This window comes from Dermacentor albipictus, chromosome 4 (genome assembly GCF_038994185.2).
Source record: "Dermacentor albipictus isolate Rhodes 1998 colony chromosome 4, USDA_Dalb.pri_finalv2, whole genome shotgun sequence".
Taxonomy (NCBI): domain Eukaryota; kingdom Metazoa; phylum Arthropoda; class Arachnida; order Ixodida; family Ixodidae; genus Dermacentor; species Dermacentor albipictus.
The window spans coordinates 152,409,783-152,434,084 of NC_091824.1; the positions used below are offsets into that span (position 1 = coordinate 152,409,783).

Consider the following 24,302-nt stretch of genomic DNA (forward strand, 5'->3'; position numbering starts at 1 on the left):
CAGGAAAGAAACCCCGCTGTGGCCATGGCAACGCTTCTGCGCATCACAGATTGCATCAATATTTACGCAAACCTCGTCAAATAGTGGCAGTGGGGAACGATTGGCCGCGCTTCTTTCTTGCTGCGTCAGCAGTTTTTAGAGCGCCTCTTCGGTCCCTATCAAAACGCAAAGTAGCGCCATCTTGTAGCGGTTCGCTCGTTCAGGTTTGCACGTTAGTAGTACATGCAATGCACTGATAACGACCCTTGCGTCTGAGGCCACTTATATTACTGGTGCGGGGGACTCGTTGTCACGTCACTTAAAAAAAAAGTCGCAGGCTTTTTCTTTTTTTTTCGCCAGGAAGGGCCACACAAGACCTAGGTCGCTATGTACGCTGTTCTCGGTAATTTCTCGACATATTGCACAACGTTTGCATTGACACCTCATTAAACAAGTAAGGTAATAAATGCTAGTTCATTAAAATTAAATATTACTTGCTTGTTCACAAAAAGGAAAGAAAAACTCGACTAGCATTAACACAAGCCTGTCAACTTAGAGTTGGGCGTTGTTCACGGAAAGCCTTCGGTTATTTTTTTCTTGGTCACATTTCTTTTTTTTATCCGGTATGTAATTTAATAGTGGTTTCTAGAAACCTGCGTGGTATACCTTTGTACCTCAGTGCTAATGTCAGGTGGATGACGATTTTTCTTTGTCATGAATTTTGCTTCCCTTTCGGGCTTCCGCAGAACTGATCTGCCTAAACATAATAGTGCTTTGCAAAGTCAAATAAGGAACATACTTTCTTCATATACACTCATATTGACGAAGCTGCTCCAAAACACGTATCTACTGCTCCAAAACGCACGATTTGTGCTCCAAAACTGCTTCCAAAGTGCTAAATACACTGCACCTAGAGCTGCTCCAAAACTTGCTTGGCCGCTTCCATACCTGAAACGTGATAATTGCTGTTATATGTATTTTATTTGCGACGTACTAGTTCCACTTAAGTAATCACCTTCACCGCATTTTGTTGTAACAAGGCTTTATTTACTGCAGATAAATCCGCAATTGCAGAAATGAAATTATCATTTTTGAATAGAATGTTCCGGGAAACCAAGAAGCACACTGACGTTTCCAACTTCCTCGCTGGTTCGTTTTACTGCTTGAAGGTAAAAGAACAGCATAGATATCGAAGGAGATAACGAATGACAAGGCGACACCGTGGCGTCGAAACAAAATATTTTTTAATAATATCAGTGAATAGGTACACGGCCTTTTACAGCTCCAGCGAACGTTGACAACAAACATGTAACGTGAACCGTTAACTACAGATGTATCATCCAACTTTGGCTACCTATTGCATATGAATGGTAAACAAGACCGCAAGCGGCGGTAATGCAGCCTTCTGGTAGAGAAGGATATAAGTATTTAGAAGTATTTTTGATCGCCTCCCGTCAGTGCCCTTGTTAGGTCTTTCGTTCACGCTGGATGCGTCGATCATCCCAGGATCCAGCCCGTTTCTCACATGACAGGAGCGCAGCCTGACACTGACGTACACGTATTCACCTACATCGATGGTTGTGAGGGGATAAACAGAACGAAACCAAATACACATCGGCAAAACTTTGGCATGGAGTAGTGTTCCCGTCTTCGGCCTTGTTACCTTTCTTGCTTTTCGCTGTCGTCGTCGATCTGCGTGGCTGTAGTAGCCCGCGGCGAGAGCTACCCCCCCAACGTGCGGCGGAACAGCCGCGACTGTGGCATCGTAAGCGGTCGGCGTTTGACGCCTTGGAGCAAGACACGAGCATCGCGAGGCGCTGCGGCTATCCCATCATAGGTAAGACGCGCACGCATTTGAGGTTCTTCTTCATGGCGCACCAGCAAAACTGCAGCCCGAACGCCAGCCGGACTTTGTGGGTGGAACCCAAACCTCGAACTGGAGATCTGAGTCTGGAAGCCTCGAGACTTTTACCTAGGGTCAGATACAGGGTGAAGTCGCCAGCGAGGCTTGCAGAGACTTAAGCGTGTGTTAAGATACGCGCATTAACGCTCGCCCGTGCAAATGTGAGAGGGCTGGTATATATACTTCGGTTTGGGCAAAGAAAGCAAGTGCCTTGCCAGCATACTGGGAGCATTGGGCGTAGTATGCACCACGCACCCTCGTTGCGCGGCGGCTTGTTAGTCCACCAAGGGAAAGATAAAGTTGGCACTCCCTTGAATGTAAGATGAAGGCGCAAAGGAGACCTGTACGGGTTTTTCGGAAGGACAGCTTCACTGATGAAGCTCTGTGGTACATTCGAGCAAATGGCAATTTTATCTTTCAAGAATCAGCGTCTACGTTGCGGATTTGTGCAGCAGAACGCATTCGGCTGTGAATCCACACGTCGCATACTTTCTTTTACCTCGGCGCTGTCACAAACTCCACGCACTCGTTATGGCCTACACTCATGTTCCTTTAATGTTGTTTTTGTTTGAGAGGTTATTGCTTGTTCATACTGAGAGTTGTAGATTATGTGCTCATTCATCGGCTTTTCTTCTGGAAAGGCTTGTCTTTAGTAATACTAAGCTCTTTCTTCCTTGCGTCGTGTACGCCTGCGTCTAGCTCCGCCCCTTTCCTCATGTTGCAAAAGCTAAGCTGCCTGACTGTTTACCCTGCTTCTTCTTTACAGTTACTTCCCATCCACACTTTCTCTCACTTTTCTGCAGTTCGCCTTCTCCCAGTATAGGGTAGGAAACGGCACTGCGGCCCCGTTAGCCTAACTATTTGCTCCCCTTTGTTCTATTTCATCCTACGACCATATTCTAGGTTTCTGTGTGCTGTTCTTCAAGGAACATCCCTCCCTGTCTTTTTCTGTCTTGCGGGATCGATATTTTCGTCGTCTTCGGAATGTCAAAGCCACAGTGCTAGCCGATCCACCCGATTACTTTCTCCTCTCGGCATCTGTTTGTCGCCATATGGCCGCGTTCATTTTGACGCCGTCTCTAAACATTTGTGGAATGTCTCATTCACACGCCTACTGCGACGCAAACGGCGCGCCTTCTCTCACTATCATTGGTATTGCGGTAATAATGAAACCCTTCGCGCTGAAAGTGGTGGTCTTTGAAAACGTGCCACACTGCGTGTAACTGTAGTTGTGCTCGTATTTCCTAAATTAATGCACTTTAAGTCCTCGCCGAGTCGCCCGCACACACGTCAGTAAAAAGCCTTCGTAGCAGCCGGGACGGTAAACGCATAGCTCGCCGCAGGTACGGTAATGACGTCATGGCTTAGCTGCTGGGAGTCGGAATGGCTTTCTTGAAGATTCATTTTCCGACGCTCACAACAATGATACAGTCGAAACAGCAGTACTTGTATGATTGTTGTGGTAAAGTGTTGTCGATGACTTAGAGAATGAGTACTTGTGTTTTATGGTCACAGTGAAGTTCACACGGTGGTTACTAAGTTATTGAAGGCTTACAACCTATAGCTTTATGAACTGTTGATAACTGCCACCTTGCTTTCTCCTCGAGTGTTTCCATGTTGAATAATGACGAATATACAAGCGTCCAAATCGTAGTTGAGACAATGGTTCTGCTTCCGAGTACCACACGAAGGCCATAACTGCGCTCGACAACTAGCTGCGAACATCCGCCAACAAATTCGCGCTAAAAATTAAGAAAACATACATTCGCCACTTGGCTCACGTGGCCTAAGTCGGTTCTGGTTCATAACTAATGAAGACTAGAGTAATGGCTGGTTATTCAAAGGGGTAATCCATCGGATGCCCACCTCGAGTTACTTCATTTAAACAGCACAAAAGTGTGTACTCATGTGTAGGCTGCTTTTATTCTGACGACTACTTATTCGACCGTATCGCACTCTTAAAGGGCAAGTCCGGCGATATTTTGCCGATGTCAAGGTAATGGAATATTTAGGTTCCTGAGACCCCCTTGTCACGCGTCTGATAATAGAATAGTTCCGCAAATTCGAAAATAATATTAAATAAACAAGAAAGCTCATAAACGAAACCGAACCTGACGGAGCAGCCGAGCGAAGCTCTTCGTGTGACGTCACGAGTGTCCCCAGCGGGGAAGGCGCGCAAGGCATGCCGGTATCGCTTTCTGGGGGAACGAAACCACCGAAGAGCAGACGCTCAGCTGATTCGTGACCGCGCCGGAACTTCGGGTGACAACGTCAGCTGTACCAGCTCTTCGGATCGGTCAAATATTGACAGTTGTAATTTTGACGAATTCAGTAACCACGAACAGCCGGTCGCATCCAACCCGCCACCACGAGATCCAGCACCCATGCGCTGCATATCGTGCTGCAACATGACCGAGGGTAGCCCTAAACACTTATTTTACACGTGCTGCTTGCCATTTTAGGTATTTTACTCCTTCTCAGGGAATCGCTTCGCATGCTCACTGTAAGATGTGGAGCACGACTTTCCCCAATTGTATCCAGCAAGAACGCCGCTGACAGTTCAAAGCACCAATCGGTACATTTGTTTACACCGCCACGTACAGCGACCACTCTTCGTTTGTTTGAGATATAATGCTAGCCGCCCATCGGCGACATCAATTATTGTCAGAACATATCAAAATAGGCAGATTTTGTGCATGTAAGCACCGCTGCATCCCCCTGAATCGCGCTGATGTGAGCGACTACGCCTTCGAAAACAGCAAGCGGGAGACCGTAGTACGGGAGCGCTGACATGCTGCCTACTTATTCTTCGTATGCTCTTCATGCACACAATGTGCTCCGTAAGGTAGACACAGATGAGGAATTTGCGCGTATGATCGTTCATTTAGAGAACGCATAGTTTTCTCGCGGAAACACCAGTGCCAGTGTATATTGACACCGTTGGCAGCTGAACGAGGTGGTTTACGCTGCTTTATCGGAGGGCCCTACGCTGGCTGCCTAATTGGGATACGAGGCAAGTAGTGCATCTCGGAAGCTAAATAATGAGTATGCATGCCAATAAGTGAAAATTCACCCATGTCCGTAGTCGCATATAATTTAGGGAAGGGCCGGTGAGTGCGGCTGGCAGCTTTCCGTTGAAAACTGCAATGTACCGATTTCGATACTGCTCCGTGTCGTTGCTTCTCGCTTTTTGTGTGTGCAGTGCACGATATGAGCAATGGTTTATTTCAAATTCGAATGGCGAAAACTGAACTATAAAAGCAGTTTTCTTCATCCTAATGGCCTGCTTCAGGTCAGTCGCTCAGGTCTGCCAGCAGTAGACGCACGAACTCTGCGACTCTGACATATAGGCTTAACCTCGGCCAAAGGCGATGGGCATCGGGTGAAACTGTGCGGATGGGGAGGGCTGAAGTTCGTGCAGCCAACAACGCTACACCGCTTGTCACCCCCCATCACTTGCCTGTCTACAGGCAACGTAACTTCTCGCGACAGCAACTTCTCACGCCATGCACGAGCTCACGATCGTCGACTCCTCGACGCTCCCGTCGCTGTCGTCTGCATCATACCGGCGTGCTCTGCATGGAATACTCCTGACGTCAAACACAATGTGGCCTGTAACTGATGAGGTGACGTAGGGTGTTCGAGGCAATTAATTAGATTCAATTGTAAAATATCTGCGCGACTCTCAAACCTGCTTTTTTGAGGATGTGACGGAAGTGCTCGGAGGAACGTACCCAACGAATTTCATCGACATCCGTTGACATAGAAAAATCGCCGGAGTTGCCCTTTGACGTCATTGCCGCTTGTGCAGCGAGCTATTAGCGCATTATTGCGGTCTCTAGCACGACACAAACAATACACTCTGAACGCTTGCTGTCTGGCACCACTGCACTAGCAATGGTATGCTATTCTGAAGCTCTCGCGTGTCCAAAAGGTCACGTCTGCTTCCGTGCTACATTCACGCTCAATCGTTTTGGTTTGTTCAAGCACATATGTATAGATATCCCTCTGGTCAGTATCCTTCGCTTTTTCCTACCCAATCGCTTCCGAGAATAACAAAAACTCATATGCGACAGACGAGGAGCGCGCACGCAGATCTAACGGATAGCGCGTAAGAGAAATCTGGCGTGGCAGCGGTCGCATTATGACGAGGAAAAGTCGTCAGCCTTTACTGAGAGGTGCGATTGAACGATGGCTTCCTTCCCTAATTTAATCGATGGTGGCTATTTCTACGAAGAGAGGAGGAAAGCATCTGACAGAGTGCATGGGTGCGTTCCGATCTGTCTCTGCTGGTCCAGGAAATGTTGCGAGGCGCTGTGTGACGGACTAATATTGATGGCCCCCCAAAAACGAGGACTTTGCATGTTCATACGAACACTCGCCTTGTAACGCAGTTACATAAATGTATATATGTCGCTTGACGAATAGTCGTCTGCTAGACCATACCGATGTCCTTAATGTGCAAGAGAGCCGGTTATCGCAGTAAATATAATGGGCGAGTTCGTGCTAGCCTTAGTATAGCAGGAAGGTCTCCGTACGCCGCGTGCCCGACGACGGCGCCGCTATGGACCAGCCGTGCGGCGTTATTGGTCATATAATGTCACAACGTCTCCCGTAGTTTGCGCTTTAGGCACAAAGCGTGACAGCGGCGAAGCCTTCGTCTTGCCAGTGGTCCTCGAACTTGGCGGCCCTGGTGATATCAGTGCAGGTCAGAGGCGCCGAATGTGCATGGTAACTGAGACCGCTGTCCCTGCGGTGTGCATGGGGCAATATTAAAAAAAGAAGATCTATAGGAAGGGTGAGGGAGAGAGGCTACCGCCAATTGTCTTTTCTCCAACTTCCATAGGCAGTTGCGCTGGATCGAACGACCAAAGAACTGCCTAATGACAAAAGAATAGAGCTGCCTGTTTCACTACCGGCACACGCTACCTTTATTTATGACGGAAAGCAAAATAAGCTACGCAAAGAAAGAAAGAAAATGGTCTTGCAGCCTCGTTTAGGCGTGGAAAAAGGCGAGTGTTCAGAAGAACGCGTCACTGCAGACGAGGCTTATCTAGAGAAGTCCGCACAGTGCCTAGTTCTGTTTGCTACAAGAGCACCGGCCTGACTCGAAGCTTTCATGGCATGGCACGAAACAGCCGAGTGAGAGAGCACAATGCCGCATTTTCGGCGCTCAAGCTGAGCCGTGTTTCCTTTTTGATTGCTCGACGAGGATTTGAACGAGATTTAGTGCCTGGATCGGCCCAGTTTCTAGTACGTTCAGCCAGGCCGGCAGAATCGGAACGCACCCTTAGTGCATGAGTCTGCTGTGAAGTGTGTGTGTGGAGGCGGACGCGCTGTTGGCCGTTTGCGCGATGCTCCCCTTCGCTGTTGTGTATAGTTTGTCCTCTCTCTGCGCATCGTTTAGAGATGCGTGTAGTGCGTTCCCCCCGTGTGCCCGCCACCATCCCGGGACGTGGCGCGGTGGCTGCCGGGAACGACTGCGAAGGTTCTGCGCCGGCCGTTGCGCGTGGCTGGTTTTCTGTGGTCCTAGAGGTTTTGGCACGCTCCCTTGGTCCCCTTGCCTGCGATTAGAGAATGAAGGCGTGTTGGATCGAAGAAACGCATGTTTGGTTGGGCAAATGATGGCCGAAAAGTTTCAGAAGCATTCGCTCAGACGGTCTATGGAAGGTTCATTGACTTTCGTGTGGTCAATGGATTTTCTGTCTGAACATCCCGCAATATTTTGACCTTGTAATTTCGGTCGACTAAACGTCATATGCATTCAGCAAACAACCATTTCGGGAGCCTATGCGGTTTACTTATGTCCATAAACAGAATACAGACATTATATATAGAAAAGAAAGGACAAGTCTAAGAACGGAAAACGGTCTACAAACAATCAATCTTCGTATGTACTCCCACCCGAAAAAGGAAATAAAAAGGACAAAGACTGGAAGAATTGTGGATTCGGTAGAATATGAGGGAGTCCTCTGCAGTCTCTTCAAGGAGGAAGTTCTAAAGGATATACGGGGTGATCATTTGTAAGATATTCGGAATTTTTAGGAATCGCTTGTGGCATATAGCATAAGTCTTGCCCTTGTGCTGTATTATTCGAGGTTCGGAGAAGCGCACATTACCAGCACGAGAAATCTGAACACGTGTTTAACCAAATAACAAAAGCTTACTAGTTAGATTCCTAATTAATTATCTTACGGCACATATCGAAATTTACGAATTACAGCCGTTGAGTTTGCAAGACGTATACACTTGAATCTTCAGGATGACACCGGCTTCGGGGTATAATTTCCCAAAGTCTGGGACGAAATATATATGGCCGTTCCAGTTGCTTTTGTGCTTCAATGCATAAAATATGGCTTGGTAAAACATTTTCTTAGGCGAATTGGTTCATAACAGCGAAGGAAAAACTGAATCGCGAAAGAAACAAGGACGAGACGATGTAAAGAACGGCGGGTTGCACCACAAGATTGTCACCTTGCCACCCGATTACGACAAGGGGTGCAAGACGCGCACCTCCCGCTCTCCACCTCTCCGTGCTGCAGCTGCGAGGCGTTCAAAGAAGCGACCTTTGCGCTGGAACCCGCCGCCTTCCTCCAGCCCCTTCGACATGGTGACGGGACGAATTCGGCGTGTGGACAATGATTCTAGAGTTCCCCAATGCGGAGCTGATTTGACACGCCTGAAGAAGCTACCGCGGGAACGTCTTGTTTTTGTGCTTCTCACGGTTTGGAGTGGCTCGGAACAATGAGCGACGCGCGATCGACAACGTCGATTTTCCGGAACGGCACCACCTTCAACGCCGTCGCTTGGGCTTCGGAATGTGTGTGCCTTTGTGTCTGTAAACTGGTCTTCAGAGCAGCTGCGAGTTGGTGGTGTGTAAACGAACAGCCGCCGCGTCGTAGGACCAGCGGATCGAGTGTATAAAAACTGTGGTTGTGCGATTGTTGGGCGCGCTTCTCCTGAGCAGTCATGTTAGACTGGTTCACTTCTCTCATGCAGTCCTGTTGGACTAATACTCTTTTTCTCAAGCAGTCATGTTAGACTGAGTTAATTTCTGTAAATAAACCCCTTTTTCCTCGTTCTCGATGAGAAGCAGTTCTTCACTTCATCAACGATCTCAGCGTAAATAAGTTGGACGACGGCATGGGCCAGCTACCTTCGAATTCATGCCGTACTCCAATCTTGGCAAAGGACCACGGACGAAGGGATTGAGCCCCCAATCCTGACAACGAGTACGCCAGTATCGACCAAGCGCCGGTCCTGTGTACTAGTCCCGTCCTTGTTTCTTTCCCGCCTCTGCGTTTACTTCTCACGCATAAAACAGCGTATTTAAAAAAAAAAAGTAAGTGGAACAACAGTGCATTTTTACGGCGAACTTCAGGGCGCATATTTGCAATTTGGTGTTCTAGGCATTCATTCCAAGTGGATTAGCCTTGGAAACTCATCGGCTACAATTCGCAAAATTCAATGTGTGCCGTAAATTAATTAATCAGGAAGTCAATTAGTAATTGTGTTAATTAGTTGAATATTTATTTCGGTTTCTCGTGCAAGTAATGTCCGCCTCTCTGAATAACGTAGCTCGAGGACCGTAATTATATGTCATCTGCAACGAGCTGTCCTTAAACGTTCAGGAATGCTCGGAGACGCGGTCGCCCCGCGCGAGCTCGTCCGCCTACCTGCGTCTCGTTGTTCAGCGTCGGCGTCCTAGGACCTCCGGGACGGGGTGACGGGCGTCGAGGGAGCGGCTGCGTCGTCGAACTGCAGGGGCCGGCCGATGCCCGAGACGCTCGTGACAGACGGTCCGTCGGGCACGGGCCCGCCCTCACCGCTGGCCGTCGAGTCCTCGGGCGTCTTGGAGACCTCGGTGGTCTCTTGCTCGTGCGCCGCAGAGTGCGCCGCGTGCGCGTGCTTGTGCTTGTGGTGGAAGGGCTGCAGCGAGAACCGCCGGTGCGTCACCTTGCGGCCACCGCGGCGCTTCGAGATGTGCGGGTTGTCCTTGCGCATCGTCTTGTTCCGCAGCACTTGCAGTTGGGTGTACACGCGCCGAAGCTCAGCCTGCGCGGGGAGCCAAGCGTGTGATGCCCGTCGCGGGTTTTCTTTTTTCTTTACACATGCCTCAGTAGAGGTGGCAAATACGATACGCTTGCACAATTATTCCGTTCTTTCGGTAGTGAGGAGCTTTCACAGCAAGCCCCCTCGGTTACTCCCGTGTTCGCTGCCAGCCCGTCGTGGGGCACGGTTTTGTTGAAGCGAACAAAGTTGGAGCAGAAGGCACTTGCACGCGCTGCGAAAGCCGAAAGGCTACTCTTTTCTTTCTTTGTCTAAACGCCGTATAGCGACTTAACGGTCGTTTAACTGTGACCCCAGCGTCTAAGAACAAACAACCTGTAAAGCGAGGTCAGATTGGACCCGTCAACTTGTATACATGGCGAATCAGTTGATCGACACTTGCTGTTGCTTTCTTTTTCTGCTTCTATTTTCGTTCTGTGTCGCTTTCCACAGCAAAGCATATTGAAAAAGTGGATCTTAACGAAGCACCTGTTGTCTATAACCCTCCCGCTCTTCGAACTTGTTTTTCGTATGTTGTTCCCTCTTTGTTCTTCATATACCAATTCGCCGAGTGATCTAGTCTCACGATTAGGATAGAAAAGTGGCCTGTGCAGGTTTTTGCTGTTGTATAGACTTACCCTTATGTCTTCCGGATCCATGTCTGCCAGGTTTATGTCTGCAATGTCCACCTCTCCGTTGGAAAGAACGGCTTCGTGGAGTTTCAGATTCTCTGGATGCGGATCCGGAATTTCATACGATGAAAAATGACGACTGCGATGCTCTGTTGCCAAGTTTGGAGGCCGATGGTGGTACCATAACTGCGACAACAGGAGAGGGACGAGGAAACAACATTATTTTGTCAATTTGGAATGGCGTGCTCATTGACTAGCCGCTCAGTGCACCTTTGTGAGTGATAGAACTGCGGTTATTAGAGGTTTATAAAGACTCACCATTTTGGAAAACCAAAAAGCTCACGGCGCGATCAGCCGTTAATCTTCACGGATGCAAAATTTAACCTTATTGAATGCCTTTGCCGGCTGCGTCTCTCGCTAGGCATTATCGCACGGCTGGCTCCTGTTTTGTATGCATGCGACACTGTGCGTCTTAGGAAAATGCTGATGTTGCACTTGCTTTTTACCCAGTCAGAATAGCTCTCTATGCGACCAATATGAGGGCGTGTGCATGCAAACGAGGGAATAAAGGTAAAAAAGAGTACGACTTTCTTGTAGTTCATCAAGAGCGAATCGTTACTGTTATTGCATGACTACTTGCTTGGTATAGCTACAACACTGCAACAGCAACACTGTCTCCCAGGTACACTATATGACGTAGATGTTAACACACGTGTTCTGAACTTTGATTTTATGTGCGTTCATCATAATGCTTGCACGCAAACTTCGTAAGCGCTCACCCTGTTTGAACGCACTATATTTGTAAATAAAATCTTTCTTTTATTAGCAGCAAGTTTGCTTACACCATTTCAATTCGTTTCAACTAGAGTGCCTTTTACATCCCAAGTACAATACCAACCACAAGTTTACCGCCAAGTTCTCGCTACGTATTTTCCTGAAGCCTGCCCCCCCCCCCCACACACACACGCACGCACGCACGCACGTACGCACGCACGCACGCACACACAAAGACAGTAATTTGATTTGAAAACCTTTTTCTCAGAGTTAAGACCGCTTGCCAAGAGCGATTCTAACTAATTGTCAGCTTTAGTACCTTCCTGCAGGACTCTGAACCCTGCTTGAAGTTTCTTTTTACCTATGTTTAAAGATGAGCACGTTTTATTTATTATTCAGTTCTTACTCTCCCGTTTCCTTTCCAGCTTCCCCTTCTCACATTTTGCCCCCTCGGTCGCAAGATAACGTGTCGGGTAAAACATAAAACAGAGGGAAATTTAGCGGATCCCACGCGCAGTGGCAATCGACGTGAGCGAAGCTTTCTGTGCTGTTTCCTTTGATTGACGATAATTAGCGGTGCTGTTCACGGTGAATGTTTCATTCTTTCAGCGTTTAGTGCAACACGGGAGTGGTGAGTTGACGGTAAATGTTACCTTGCGTGCCGCACTGCTGTTTGTCTGCGTAGTACACAGAACACATAGCGAGACGTATTTGCTTGAGGCGTTGTTGTGCGCCATTCTTCATAACTGCCGAGAAGGTTAGTACTGTCATTGCCTCACATGGCACATCGCATCGTGGCAGAACTGTTGAATTTTAATTGAATTATGTGGCTGTGCGTACCAAAACCACAATCGGATTTTGAGGAACGCCATAGTGGCAGACTGCGGTATAATTTTGAACCCGTAGTATTCTTTAACGAGCACCTGAATCTAAGCACAAGATCGTTTTTGTATTTCGCCCCCGTCGATATGTGGCTGCCGTTGTCGGGATCGAACCTACGACCTCGAGCAATGTCATAGCCGCAAAGCGACCATGCCGAGTACAGACGTGTTCGATTGACATGCAACTACGGTGCTACGAAGACGCTACGGTGCTTTAATGCGTCAGTTGTCCGCTTGACAAATTTGCATGGTGTTTATCTTCCAGAAATAGCATAAACCTACCGTACCGTACTTTGAACTTAAATTTATCCAATTTGTCCACAACCGCTTTCGTGCATAGTAGTAGTGTTTGCTCGCCTTTTCACGTCGCCTTCTCTCTCTCTCCTGCGCTCCCCCAATGTATGCGAGTTGCGAGCGAAGAGTGCCAATGCTGTTATTCACTCGTTACGTGGCTGCGTCGGTTCTACCCATTCTCTTGCTGCTTTCCCTACCTCCTCTCTGCCATTTTATATAACCCCCCTCTGGACGGTTGCACGTTAGTAGAAAGGTAATAGAATTGGGCGATTTGGATGGCCTTCATGGTAAAAACAGTGCAAAAAAACGGCAGCACAAGACAGAGAAATACATAGAACAGACAAGGAAAGGTAAGCACTGCAGCTTATGGAAAGCTCTTGAGGGGAGTCATGGATAATTGAGTCACAGCCCTCAAGAGGGTATTGCGGCGACGGCCAGGGCGCTCCAGAAGACATTGTGCACATGTGACGTGGTGAAAAGGTCCAAACTAGTTTCTCGCGTCGCTTTCCCTCTCTTCCACGCTCCTGCCATGTATATGCACGCTCCTAACCACCTTCTGACACAGCGTGAATGGCAGCTACAGCTGTAAAAGCAGCTGTGGAAAAGTCGAATGAACAGGCAAATAAAGAAACACGGAGAGGAGCCGAGTCAGAAGTCCCTACCTACGCGAGAAGCGAGAGTCGATCAGCCGTGGCAGTGATTATGGAACTCATGCGCAGAATTTCAGAGCGGGTCCTCCGCTCTAACTCGATTCGATCCCACGGAACGGATTTGCATTACATTAACCGGTATCATTAACAGGTCGACGCCAGAGAGGGCACTAACTTTCCTTTTGTTTATCTTTTGTTTTTGTCCACTGGCAAGCGAACAGCCGTTTAAAGATGTCTTTAACGGAAACGAAAGTGGCCCTGCGAGATCAATTCGTCTTTGCCTTGTTCCTGTGCGAGGTCGTATTTGCACGCGTGAGGGAAAGGCCTGACACGGATTGTTCGTAGCTTACGTTCTTACTACGCGCTTGACTTGCGTGTCCCTCGCTTCAGTTTGCTTATCTCCTTTCCCTCGCAGACGGCGCTCAGCCATCTTATTTCATTTACTTTTTACCGCTCAGCTGTTCTCGTGTAGCGTAAGTATAAACTAGAAGGTCTTCGCGTAAAACTACGACTGAATGGCTCTTCATAACAAGATGGAGACTATCTTGCACCCGCTGTCACTGATGTGCGTGCTTCTTGCTCATCAATTGAGGCTTCACGTGCACGTTTACGTACTTGCACTGGAGAGGCGCAGTTGCTAAGCGCTTCGGTGAAGCCTGTGTGTTTTTTGCTTCAGCGGTGTTGGAGCGCCATCTACCATATACTGGGCGAACGACGGCTGTTGCTTCCGATATTTCGGTTCAAATTGTTGCGTTTTCTTCCCACCCCTTCTTATTTTGAGATGGAACTCACAGTAGTCTTCAGACACGATCACATGAACCAGCGGAAATACAAAGCAAAACTTGCTGTCGCAAGTAACATTTTGCATGATCACACATCTCAGAGCCACGTATGACACATATAGGCTTCCCGAACGAGTGCAAACGATAAATATGATTTGCTATCGCAGGTAATACAACACATCTAATAACAATCTTACGTCCGTCAGACAATAATTTTGTCCCACAGCAAAAATCGTCCTCTCTCGGCCGATGCGTACGTCCGGTACACTCCTGTAACGAAGGCTGTGAACCTATGTATCGTTTCGGACAGGAAAGTACCCCTGCCGACCTTGTGGCACACTTGTCAACTCTCCCCAATTTTCTGTAAAATTTACGAATTTGGGCTCGTTTAACGATTTCGTGAATGCCGCGTGAAGATTCGCGACAAAAATAAATAAATTTGTTCGCGATAACGCTTCAATCGTCGATGGCCGGCCTTGGCGTTACAAGTCTACTGACGTTGAAAGGACGCCAGTGGAGTATTTGCTTCAAGCAAGTTTATGCAGCCGAGCGCCCGAAGCAAGGAAAATCGGCAACAGAAATTTCGCTGGGAGAAGTCACTGTTATCTAAAGACAATGTGTTGCTTTTCTGTATTTGTTGTTAAATATTTGATGCTGCTTGTGTTCTACGTCTAGACGTATATAGTTGTTGGGAAAGTGCGAATATGTATCTCACGAAAGGCTTGTGCTCAGGGCAAGATAAAAAAAGAAAATACATGTTATCCGCCCCCCCCCCCCTCCTCATCCATCCCACATTGTCCTCTAGGGGTCGTGACCGTAGTATTTTTGCGAATAACGTTCACAGGCTGGCAGGTTTGCTGCCGTACCCTCGTCGACCTGCTTAGGAAATTTTTTTTCGACTATGTCGGGACAAATATTTGTCCAGTGTTCAGGCCTGGTCAACATGCAGAGCACTCCTAAAGTTTCCGGCGGCTGTTCTTCCTGTGCGTGTAGGCGTTGTTCCAGGGAAGTCTGTCGCTATCGTGATGAGCTCGCCCGGAGGCGATTGGACAAAATGCACGGGTAAAATATTACAGCGTAACTTAAAGGGACACTAAACAGAATTACAAGATCAGTTTCATGAACTTTCAGAGTTCAGTTCTTCGGCTCTATTAAAATACAATGCAGTCGATATTTACCGATAAAAAAATTAGGCGCAAGTAGATACCGTTAAAATCCTTGACCTCACGGCAAGCTGGTGCGGGGAACTTAAGGCAGCGGCGCCACACGTCTTTAGTTTTGCGTCTTCTCTGGCATATCATGTCTCTTCTCACTGTAAGAGTGTTTTTTTTTATTATAGAAGGATAAGTTACTAGTACATCTTAAATTACTTGTGAAGACAAGGTCTTAGCTGCTGACTTCAAACGAGTTTCACACATCTGGGTATCTTACAACCACTTAGAAAACATAAAGGCTCATTTCTCCGTTACGAAATCGTCGTAGCGAATTGCAAGAAGCATCAAAAATGTAATTCTCAGTGAGACAAGAAGCGGGAATCATTGGCAAGGTAGGTAAAATTAACGGTACGGACGTAATTAGCCCTAATATTGGAAAAAAAGAAAGAAACCCCATATTGCACTGTACTCTTGTAAAGGGTGCACCACCGCAGATATAGATATGTTGAGGCAAAGCCATTGTGCGGCACACTTGGGAAATGGCGCGAGTTTTCTTGACTAAACAGTGCTCGCGCGAGGCAATCAATGGGGTCTGGAAACCGGCTTCGGATGTGCCCATAATTTGCGAGAATTATTCGCAAAGTGGGTAATATTAACGGTACGGGCGTAATCAGCGCTACTATAGTCGAAAATTAACTCGATTACACCACATACCATCTCTGGTGTCGGCCCGCCTGGCCTCCTTGTAAAGAAAATGAAGCGATCAACCAAGTGTCGGCGTTAGTGCGCGTGAAATAATATACGAATACGATACTAAATGAGTAAATAATGAACGCGAAAAAAAAAACAAGAACAATACAGAGATCCAGTCAACATTTATTGATTTAATCACTTGAACCACCATGTACGTCGACCTTTTCTTTAGCGTCGACTCTTGGTCCACCATTCCTTTTCCTTTAGTGTCAATTTCAGTCAAGATGAAGTTCTGTCTTTATTGTTACAAACTGCGTGATCATTAAAAATAATGACGCAATGCAGTACTGCAGGCACCAAACCCTTCGTTCGACTTTCTGTAACGCAGAGCTGCGAGCCCCTAGGCATGATGTGGTAATTAACCTCCCTGCATTTCCTGACTTCTATTTCTCTCTCTCTCTCTCTAAGGGTGAACACTATTGTACGTACCAGGTTTCTTTCAAATACTTACCTTGGGGGCGAATACGAGGAACAGGATGACGGTGACAGTACAATGACAGCGAATGAAGTATAGCAGAAACACATGGTCAGGCTCGAGAACAGCCGCCAATGCGTGCCTGTAGAGACGTGAAAAAAGGCATCCTGATCAGTTTCAGAGTGCGAGAACGGAAGAGCACAAGCATTGAACGAAACAGGAACGAGCACGCCCCCCCACCCCCCACCCCCCTCTCATTTTCTCTGCACCCGTAGCACTCAAGTAAGCGTTCGGTACACAGTTTAACTGTCGCGATTAGCGTATCGAGAGAAGAATTGTCTGTGTCAAGAGAAGTAGCTAATGGGCAGCATTACTACGGAATAGAGCGACAAAGGCTACACTTCTAATGTGTACCGAATACATAGACAAGAAGATTGTTAACGCACATACAGGTGAAAGGAAAATACCCAACAGGCCGAGTAAGGCATTACAGAGTTTGAGCGTGATCCCGCATTGTCCGTGAGCCCGTGAATCGTCAAGACTCCACGCTTTGTGCATTGGCAATAATGAATTCCGGGGCGGGCACTCGCTCTTTTCTCCCGTGCCCGTTTTGCATAACAGTGCTTAACTGAGCTATGCGTTCAGGAGAGGTTGTTTGACAGATGACGTTGTAGCGTTATACTGGCCATCGCCTGCGCAGATACCGTCTGCATTCCGTTCGTATCGACTCGTCGCGTGTCATTTCGTAATCCGACTGCTGGTGTGCACGCCTGTCAGCCATGAAGTAAGCGCATCAAATGATCTTTCGCGCGTAACTTGTTCACAGTGCTGCTGCACGAGGACGCGTTGCGGCGTCTGCTATCGATCGGAACTGCGTACGACTACGCTGTGCGCTTCCAAAAGCCGCGTCGTTATTCCCTGGACAGAAACACACTTTGGCGCGCCTCTGCGCTGGTCTGGTTCTTTTTGCACCGTGAGTTCGTTCAGTGTTCAGCACGCAGCGCATGAAACGCGATAATGCGAGCGCGGGGCTTTCAGTACTTACGGCGCGCTGCTTCAGAGTGCCAGAAAACTTTTCACTAATGGACATCTTAGGGTTCACGAGCGTTAGCGCCAGTGGACTTGACTGTTTTCCTTCAGCGTCTCCTGAGGCACATAATCGAGCACTGTAGATCAAATGCTCAGACTACGACGTTTCGTTTTTTTAAGCAGTCTGTACTAACAGAAACACGGGTGGGTATAGCATCAGTGCGCTTGTGTAACATCTGGCAGACATTAGGAGAGTCATGACATATGGTTGCGTGCTCAGACAGAGCGCTGGTTTTTGCCGTTGCAATGGTAAACACGATCAGCCGCGAATGCAACGCGCTTCTTGAATTACGCAATGTCGTGTGCCAGCGTACTTAGAGATTCTTGAAAGGCGTTCCACTATCTTTTCATTCCCTTTGAGTGCTTTCGCCAAGCGGGAACCACCTGAGACGTTGTTAAGATAGACGTTCAACGCCCAGCGCTATAGACTACACAGCGCGGAGCCAGCGCAGCCATACACAGGCGAGCGCCAAAAGAGCCCATCGACGATAGCATTCGCCATTCGCGAACGCGTGGCGATTCGCTTACCGCTCTCTCCTTTTCGCCCCGATTCGTTAATGGGATGAGAGAGAGAGAGAGAGCGACTTGTTCTGGAGCTTTTTGATGTATTGTAACTTGCTTTTATATGACACCATGCATGAGTGGCGCGCATTTCTCGTGCCGCTTTGCCGAACCAACGCACTGCCTCTAAGCTGATCAACCGTACACGTGTAATATATCGGAGTGCCTGTGCTATAGAAACTGCCTAAGATCCGCTATAGTTGAAAGCCGAAGACGATGGGTTTTTTCGAGTAGAAAAGAAAGTTGTGTCTAGCGACGGTCTGACATCCTTCTAGTAATCTTTTTGACAGCAGCAGGGCTAGCGTTATTCAGAGGCAGCATAGCGCGAAGCATGATTTACCGAGGAGTTAGGTAATCAGCGCAAACGAGAATAACATGTATGAGGCCAGCGAAGTAAATAGAGAAAGAAACTCTGCAGTAGGTGCGCTGAAGCTCCATAAATTGCGCCTTTTTCATACGTCGGCTCAAACTCGGCAAATGATTTCTTGCACCCAGCATACATGTGATGCCACTCCCAGAAAATCATCTTAGTAGTTGCGAAGGTTCATCAACGGCTTTGGGTGCACTAAATACTTGTAATCGCGTCACAGCTACGCCGTACTACACGATCATGCGAATACGTAGAGCATAGCAGTACTCACCGAATTATGTACATACTAAGGGAGAACAAGGTTTCGATGTAAACAGAGCAGCAGAGAGTCCATTTTTCTGTGTAGTACTCAACTTTGGCATTACGTATACAATAGGCTAAGTAGATGCCCAAAAGCATGAACAGAGCTTCCCCTGGAGATAGAGAAAGGAAGAGAAAAAGGGAGAAAGAAAAAGGTGCATTTCTCAACACGCCATTCATCAGTGTCGCATGCAGCATGGTTCCAATCAGCACGTTAGCTAATTTTACTGCAGTGCTCCTTATGCACAACATGGTTGAACGTTTTCTAAAAATTTGTGATTCGAGATTACTTTAACCCCTGAGAATTTGCTGTACTTGCGTAAGCAATACGCTTTCTTCACTATTGCCAGCCTTTATATGACAGGTATCTTTTATTAATATTTGTGCTGTTTATACATTTCCCTCTTGTTTCTATTTTTTAATGCTTCCCAAACCTCCAAATCGAGCCGGCCCTGTGACTCAAATATAGCTACGACATTGCAATGCTGAGCATGAGGAGGTCGCCGGTTCGATTCTCGACCACGGAGACCGCATTTCGATGAGGGCGGAATGCAAGAACGCTCGTGTACTGGTGCATTCAGTGCACGTTAAAGAAATGCAGGTGGTGGGAAGTTGATCCGTATCCCTCCACTACATGCGGCGCCTCTCGTAACTCGCTGCGCGTTTTCGGGACGTGAAACACAGGCATTTAAATTCATGTCTCTGGCCCTTCTTACCGCCGGCTTGGTTAATCCTTCGCAGTAGGTAAGCGAAATTATTTGAGGGGCGAGCTAACAGACAGTATTTTTCACGAGCCGCGGTGAACATTATCTTTATTACCCTATTTGACGCGAAACTTTCTCGAGTGCTAATGCAATGGCCACCGGTGGCAATTCTTTGTGATTTGAGCTCACCCGCAACTTCTTTCTGATATAGCGTATGCCCGTTTTCTTTTCTTTTTCCTGCACAATTGATCCGGCTTCCAGATCGACAATTCGTACGGCGTGCAAGCAATTTTGTGCACCGGGACGAATGCGCGACGCATAAAGAATCAAGCAGGCCGCATGAGTTAGGGAAAAAGAAAGTATTGTTACGAAGCGCTTTTTCTTTTGTCGTCCGAAAAAAAACGAAAAAAAAAACGCCTCAATTGTAAGCGGACGCAGACATGACAACGGAGGCGCGCTCAAGAAGTCCGCGTGCCACGGTGCCCAGTGATTCAGAGAAGAGAAAACACTCTTAGCTGAAAGCCGCCTGCAGCAAAGCTCTGGGCCGCCGTCGCCAATCACAATATTGTGGGACGCGTAATTAAATTAGGTCCGAAGGACTGTGCGTCATCTTGTGAGAGACGCGCGGAGTGCCGTCTCTCACCGCGGCCTCGGTTTGCCCGTACCGTTGATTTAGTTGGAGGAGCAACTCATTCGTCGTCAAATTTGCATACGCCACGTGGTAGAGCGCTACTCTCCGTCTGCCCTGCTTTGAAAGTCGATCAGGAGGATCAACAGACAGACAAATTGCTTTCCTTTCTTTCCGCTTCAATTCCCCCCCCCCCCCCCTCCAAACTGTATAGGAAGGATGCTAGGAAGCAAGGAATGGCTCGCGAAAGAAAGCCGCTGAAGAAACAGCGTCGAGACGCGAGTGCAATTGGCTAAGTGTAATCACAGCCAAGAATAGCCTCGACGACGACGTTTGCCTACGTGAAGCGAAGCAATACACTGAAATTCAGGTGGTGGTATTTAACAAGGGTGGATGAAAAATTGAGGGCACGCCTCTACACTGAAATCGAAATCAAGGCACCTGCGTGCGATCTGCAGTACTTTGCCCTGCAGCCGGGCTACAAAACAACTTCATTGACATCCATGTTTTGATGAGCTCATTACCTGCATTGCTCTTGCGCAAGAGGAAACACCTCTTCGAGATGCAATGCCAACGATGGACGTGGAACGTTCAAGACCTCTAGCATTGTATTTGAAGCGATGACTGAACAGAACCCACATAGAGGTGGACGCCACCGACTGAAAGGTTTTGCACACCATTTGAGTTTGTTTTTTTTGGCAAGCGAGATTTCGTTTTTTCTACCGTTCATTGCTCTGTCACATATATTACCATGTCCGTCATAACGGCGCCTTCCTCTATTTTTTCGGGTCCAGCGACGTGCAGTCCTTATCAAAAGTTTCTAGGCCAATCCAGCAGCGACAAGGCTTGTCGCCGAGTCCTGTCATGACTCCTATCAGGCAGATGCTGATCCGAAGCTCGGGACAGTGAGCACAACTATTTTTTTAGTCTCTGGCGGTTCGGAGAATCTAAATTTCTACAGGGCTTTTACTACGCGGCTCGGTGTCGCGTCTAATTGCACAAGCACTGGCTTCGAAAATTTTGATGAACACTGTTCGTGAAATATCTTTTAGAGAGCAGCTCTTAGGCGCCCGTTGCTGCGGCGAGCGTCGGCGTCCCTCGTAGCCGAGCGAACGAGCACAGCGAGAGATGAAAGAGCGAATGCGGAGCACAACGGGGAATGAAAAACTGCAATAGCGAAGAGAGCGCGAGGAGGAAAGCGAAGAAGGAGGGCGCAGCGGAGCCATGAGGCGGAAACCTGAGGAGGAGCGTATGGCGAAAGCATGAGAACTTAAGTCTAGAACGGCGCCAGACGTCGATGGCTACGAGACGGCGCCAGAGTAGCGCGCGTCGTCTGTTCACCAATGACGCCACCCATACCATATATGGAAACAAAGCGCTACATGATTTGAAGTCTGTCTGCGGCGCCTGCTGTGAATCGCGCCCAAACATTACCCACACGCTGCCTACTGCGATCTCCCGAGCAGCGAGGCAAGCCACACTTCGCTCCGTTTGCAATGTGCCACACGAGATAGATTGTCCGAGCCGGCCAATCTATCGCGAAATGAAAACAGGTATAGAGCTGCGCTCAAATTTCGCATTAGAGAGTGTTGTAATAGTCGGCCAATTTTTTCTCATAAGTTCGAACGTTCAAAACAAGGCATGTTCAAGTGCTTTGAATTACAGGACAGACGATCAAGGAAATACTTGTAACATGTTGACACCGGGGTTTGAAAACATCGACGACCTTCGAATTTGAGCATGCGCGCATGCACATCATTCGAGGCAAGCTGAAATTTCGGGAGGGAAAACTGCAATGGCGTGAAGCGTACCAAACTCGGTGACGTAGTCCCACCAGAGCGCGCGGCAGACGAGGAAGCGTAGCGCGGAGCGGTGCCCAGCGGCGCGGGCCACCTGCAGGATGCTGTGGCCCTTCTCCCAGTTGTCCATGACCACGGCCGTCCAGGCCGACATGTAGCCGGCCACGACCAGCACCAGCCCCAGCAGGTACTTGAGCAGGTCCTTGTCCCGGACGCACACACGGTGCGCCTTGCGCGTCCGGAACTCCGCAAGGATCCTGAAAGGAACACGTGAGTGTAAGCACCAACACCTGTGCTACACTCCCTCGCAGGGAAGGTCTGTACAGAGAAAGGTATATGTACTACAAGCTGAAAGTAACCGATTTACTGGCACCTCCAGAAGGATACGCTGGCTTTACATTCACTATTGCCACCTGAAAGCCGCCGACAGGCTCCCCCATGTCTTGGTTGGAAAAATAAACTCATCTGTGCATTGTTTGCGGTGCTCCGGCTCTTGACAAACACTTTCTTTATTATCACCATGACCCCATATTTGTACAGCGGTCCACACTTCAACCAAAATAAGTTGTGTTTCCTATACAAGTAAGCGACGACATAAGGGCTCTTCTGGTGAATTATGTTGCTCTGGAGTTAAACAAAAATGTAAAATAACATAAAGTGTCTCAACAATACTTTTGCCCTTTGCGTTTCTGCCTATTAAAGGTGGTATCGTGGGTTTTTAGGAGGGCCTAGAGACACGAAACAGCTGGTAGAAGCGCGGTCACGTGCACTCTTTATAAGAACGTGTCGCGGCTCCGCCATGCAGTTGCACTTACCTGTAAATCTTCAATAAAAGCGCGCCGTAGAGGACGATGAATCCTATTTCGCGGAACCAAGGTTCTATTAAACAGGTCGTCGTAGTCGGTTCGAAGTAACGTATTATGATCTGAAACAGACGGAAAAAAAGCGAAACAAGCACTTGAGCACAGCTATGTGATAACTTCAGCTCTCGACGAAGTCCAAATAAAAGACATTCCAAAATCTGAACTAAGCGCTGGGGATGTTTTTATACTTCATTGCATACATAAAGGATGCGCTCGCTTAGCTGTCTTTTGAAGGGATATTTGTGGAGAATTTTAACTTTGTCAGTAAAAAAATGAGAAAGGGAGTATGCAAATCAGGTCAAGTCCTGTGCGTGCCCATGCAATACGATGTAAGCAGTGAAGCGCATCACTTGATTGTGCGGGCGAGCACTATCCCAGGAAAGAAAAAGGATATGATGTACACAGTGATACGACAAACACACAAACTGCACGTAATCTTGTAGACACGCACGCACTACAACTGATCTTAAGTTATGATTTAAGCCCGTATAGTTCTCAGAAATGTCATGAGCGCTTTTGTTGCAAGCAGTGCTCAAGTTCGCCACGGGGCAAGAATGTATCGCAGTTTTAGGATTCAGTCGTGCTAGAAATGCAACTTCAGAGATTGTCTGTTTGGTGAATATCGACTACAGTCGCATAAAACATGCTGCAAGTCCTCTGGAACATTTGAAACTGAACACATCTGCGAGTCTAATAACTGAATTTCATGTTTAAAGTGCTTGGTGTATGCTGCCTTGAGCCTCATGCGGTGAAGGCAAGCTTTGTCTTGTCTAGTAATGCCTCGTTTCTTGTTTAACAAGCTAGATGGGCCAGTTTCCGCATCGCACAACACAGAACGCGAAAGAAGGCCACGAAACAGTAAACACTAGAGTCGGAGCGTCCTTCTTCGAAAGTGGTATTACAATTGAGCCTGTTGGATTGCCATGTGCAGCTCCGGCAAGGCGCGGAGCATGAACATTCTATTGTATTCCACAGTTGCCAGGTGACCACTGTAATTTAATGCTGTAATGCAGTTCGAAGGCTTTAATACACTGGCGTCTGATGTCGCTGACGAGCTGAGGCCGTGTGCGTTGCAATTTGAGCTATCGCAGGGCCGCTGGTGAGTCGGTGAAAATGACCCGCGATTGGACTCTTTGGTCTTGAATATAAACAAAAGCTGCCCGCAGTGCACCTAGTTCAGTGACTATAGCTGAAATCCGGTGGCTAAGCTTGGCAGAGATGGTAACATGCTTTCGCAGGACCCACACAACAATGGCAGATGGTGCACGCATGACAGAGCCATCAGTGTACGTATATGCGAGAGCGAGTACTGTAGCGGTTTTTGATACGCTCAAGAGTAATAGCGCGGTATTTTTTCTGCACTTGAATCCAGGCACTGACGTAACGTTCGACCAGTAGGGAGTTTCCATGGTGGTTCTGTCAGCGCAGAAGGGCTCTGATAGTTCACTGGGAGCAAGTCGTGCACCTCAAAGCTGTAGCTTGAAGCTAATGAGTCACTATCGGCTTAGTCAGCGTCAGAACGACTGGCCAGTCGTACACTCATTTATACTCCATTTGCAACACTTCTCAAGGTACGAGGCATACGCAGGCAATGTCCTTGCGCAGTGGAATACAGCTCCGGGTGTGACTGCCGGATGAATAGTGGCATGGCAGAGTTTTATTTTTGCTTTGTGCATGATACGTTACACCAGCACGTGCCATGTTAGCAAATTTGCGCGTGCA

General features: G+C 47.9%; 1 protein-coding gene across 1 annotated transcript in view; it reads right to left on the minus strand.

The window, feature by feature from the left end:
• Positions 1-6,290: 6,290 nt before the first annotated feature.
• Positions 6,291-24,302, minus strand: part of smog (G-protein coupled receptor 158 smog) — a 226,614-nt gene continuing 208,602 nt past the window's right edge. Inside the window, exons 6-12 of the mRNA XM_065441820.2 lie at positions 22,533-22,642; positions 21,730-21,974; positions 18,558-18,699; positions 16,303-16,408; positions 10,570-10,749; positions 9,559-9,937; positions 6,291-7,446 (exon numbers count right to left, since the gene is read on the minus strand). Coding sequence (XP_065297892.2) covers positions 9,587-9,937; positions 10,570-10,749; positions 16,303-16,408; positions 18,558-18,699; positions 21,730-21,974; positions 22,533-22,642 — 1,134 coding nt within the window. The 3' untranslated portion in view covers positions 6,291-7,446; positions 9,559-9,586. The remainder of the gene's footprint in view (positions 7,447-9,558; positions 9,938-10,569; positions 10,750-16,302; positions 16,409-18,557; positions 18,700-21,729; positions 21,975-22,532; positions 22,643-24,302) is intronic.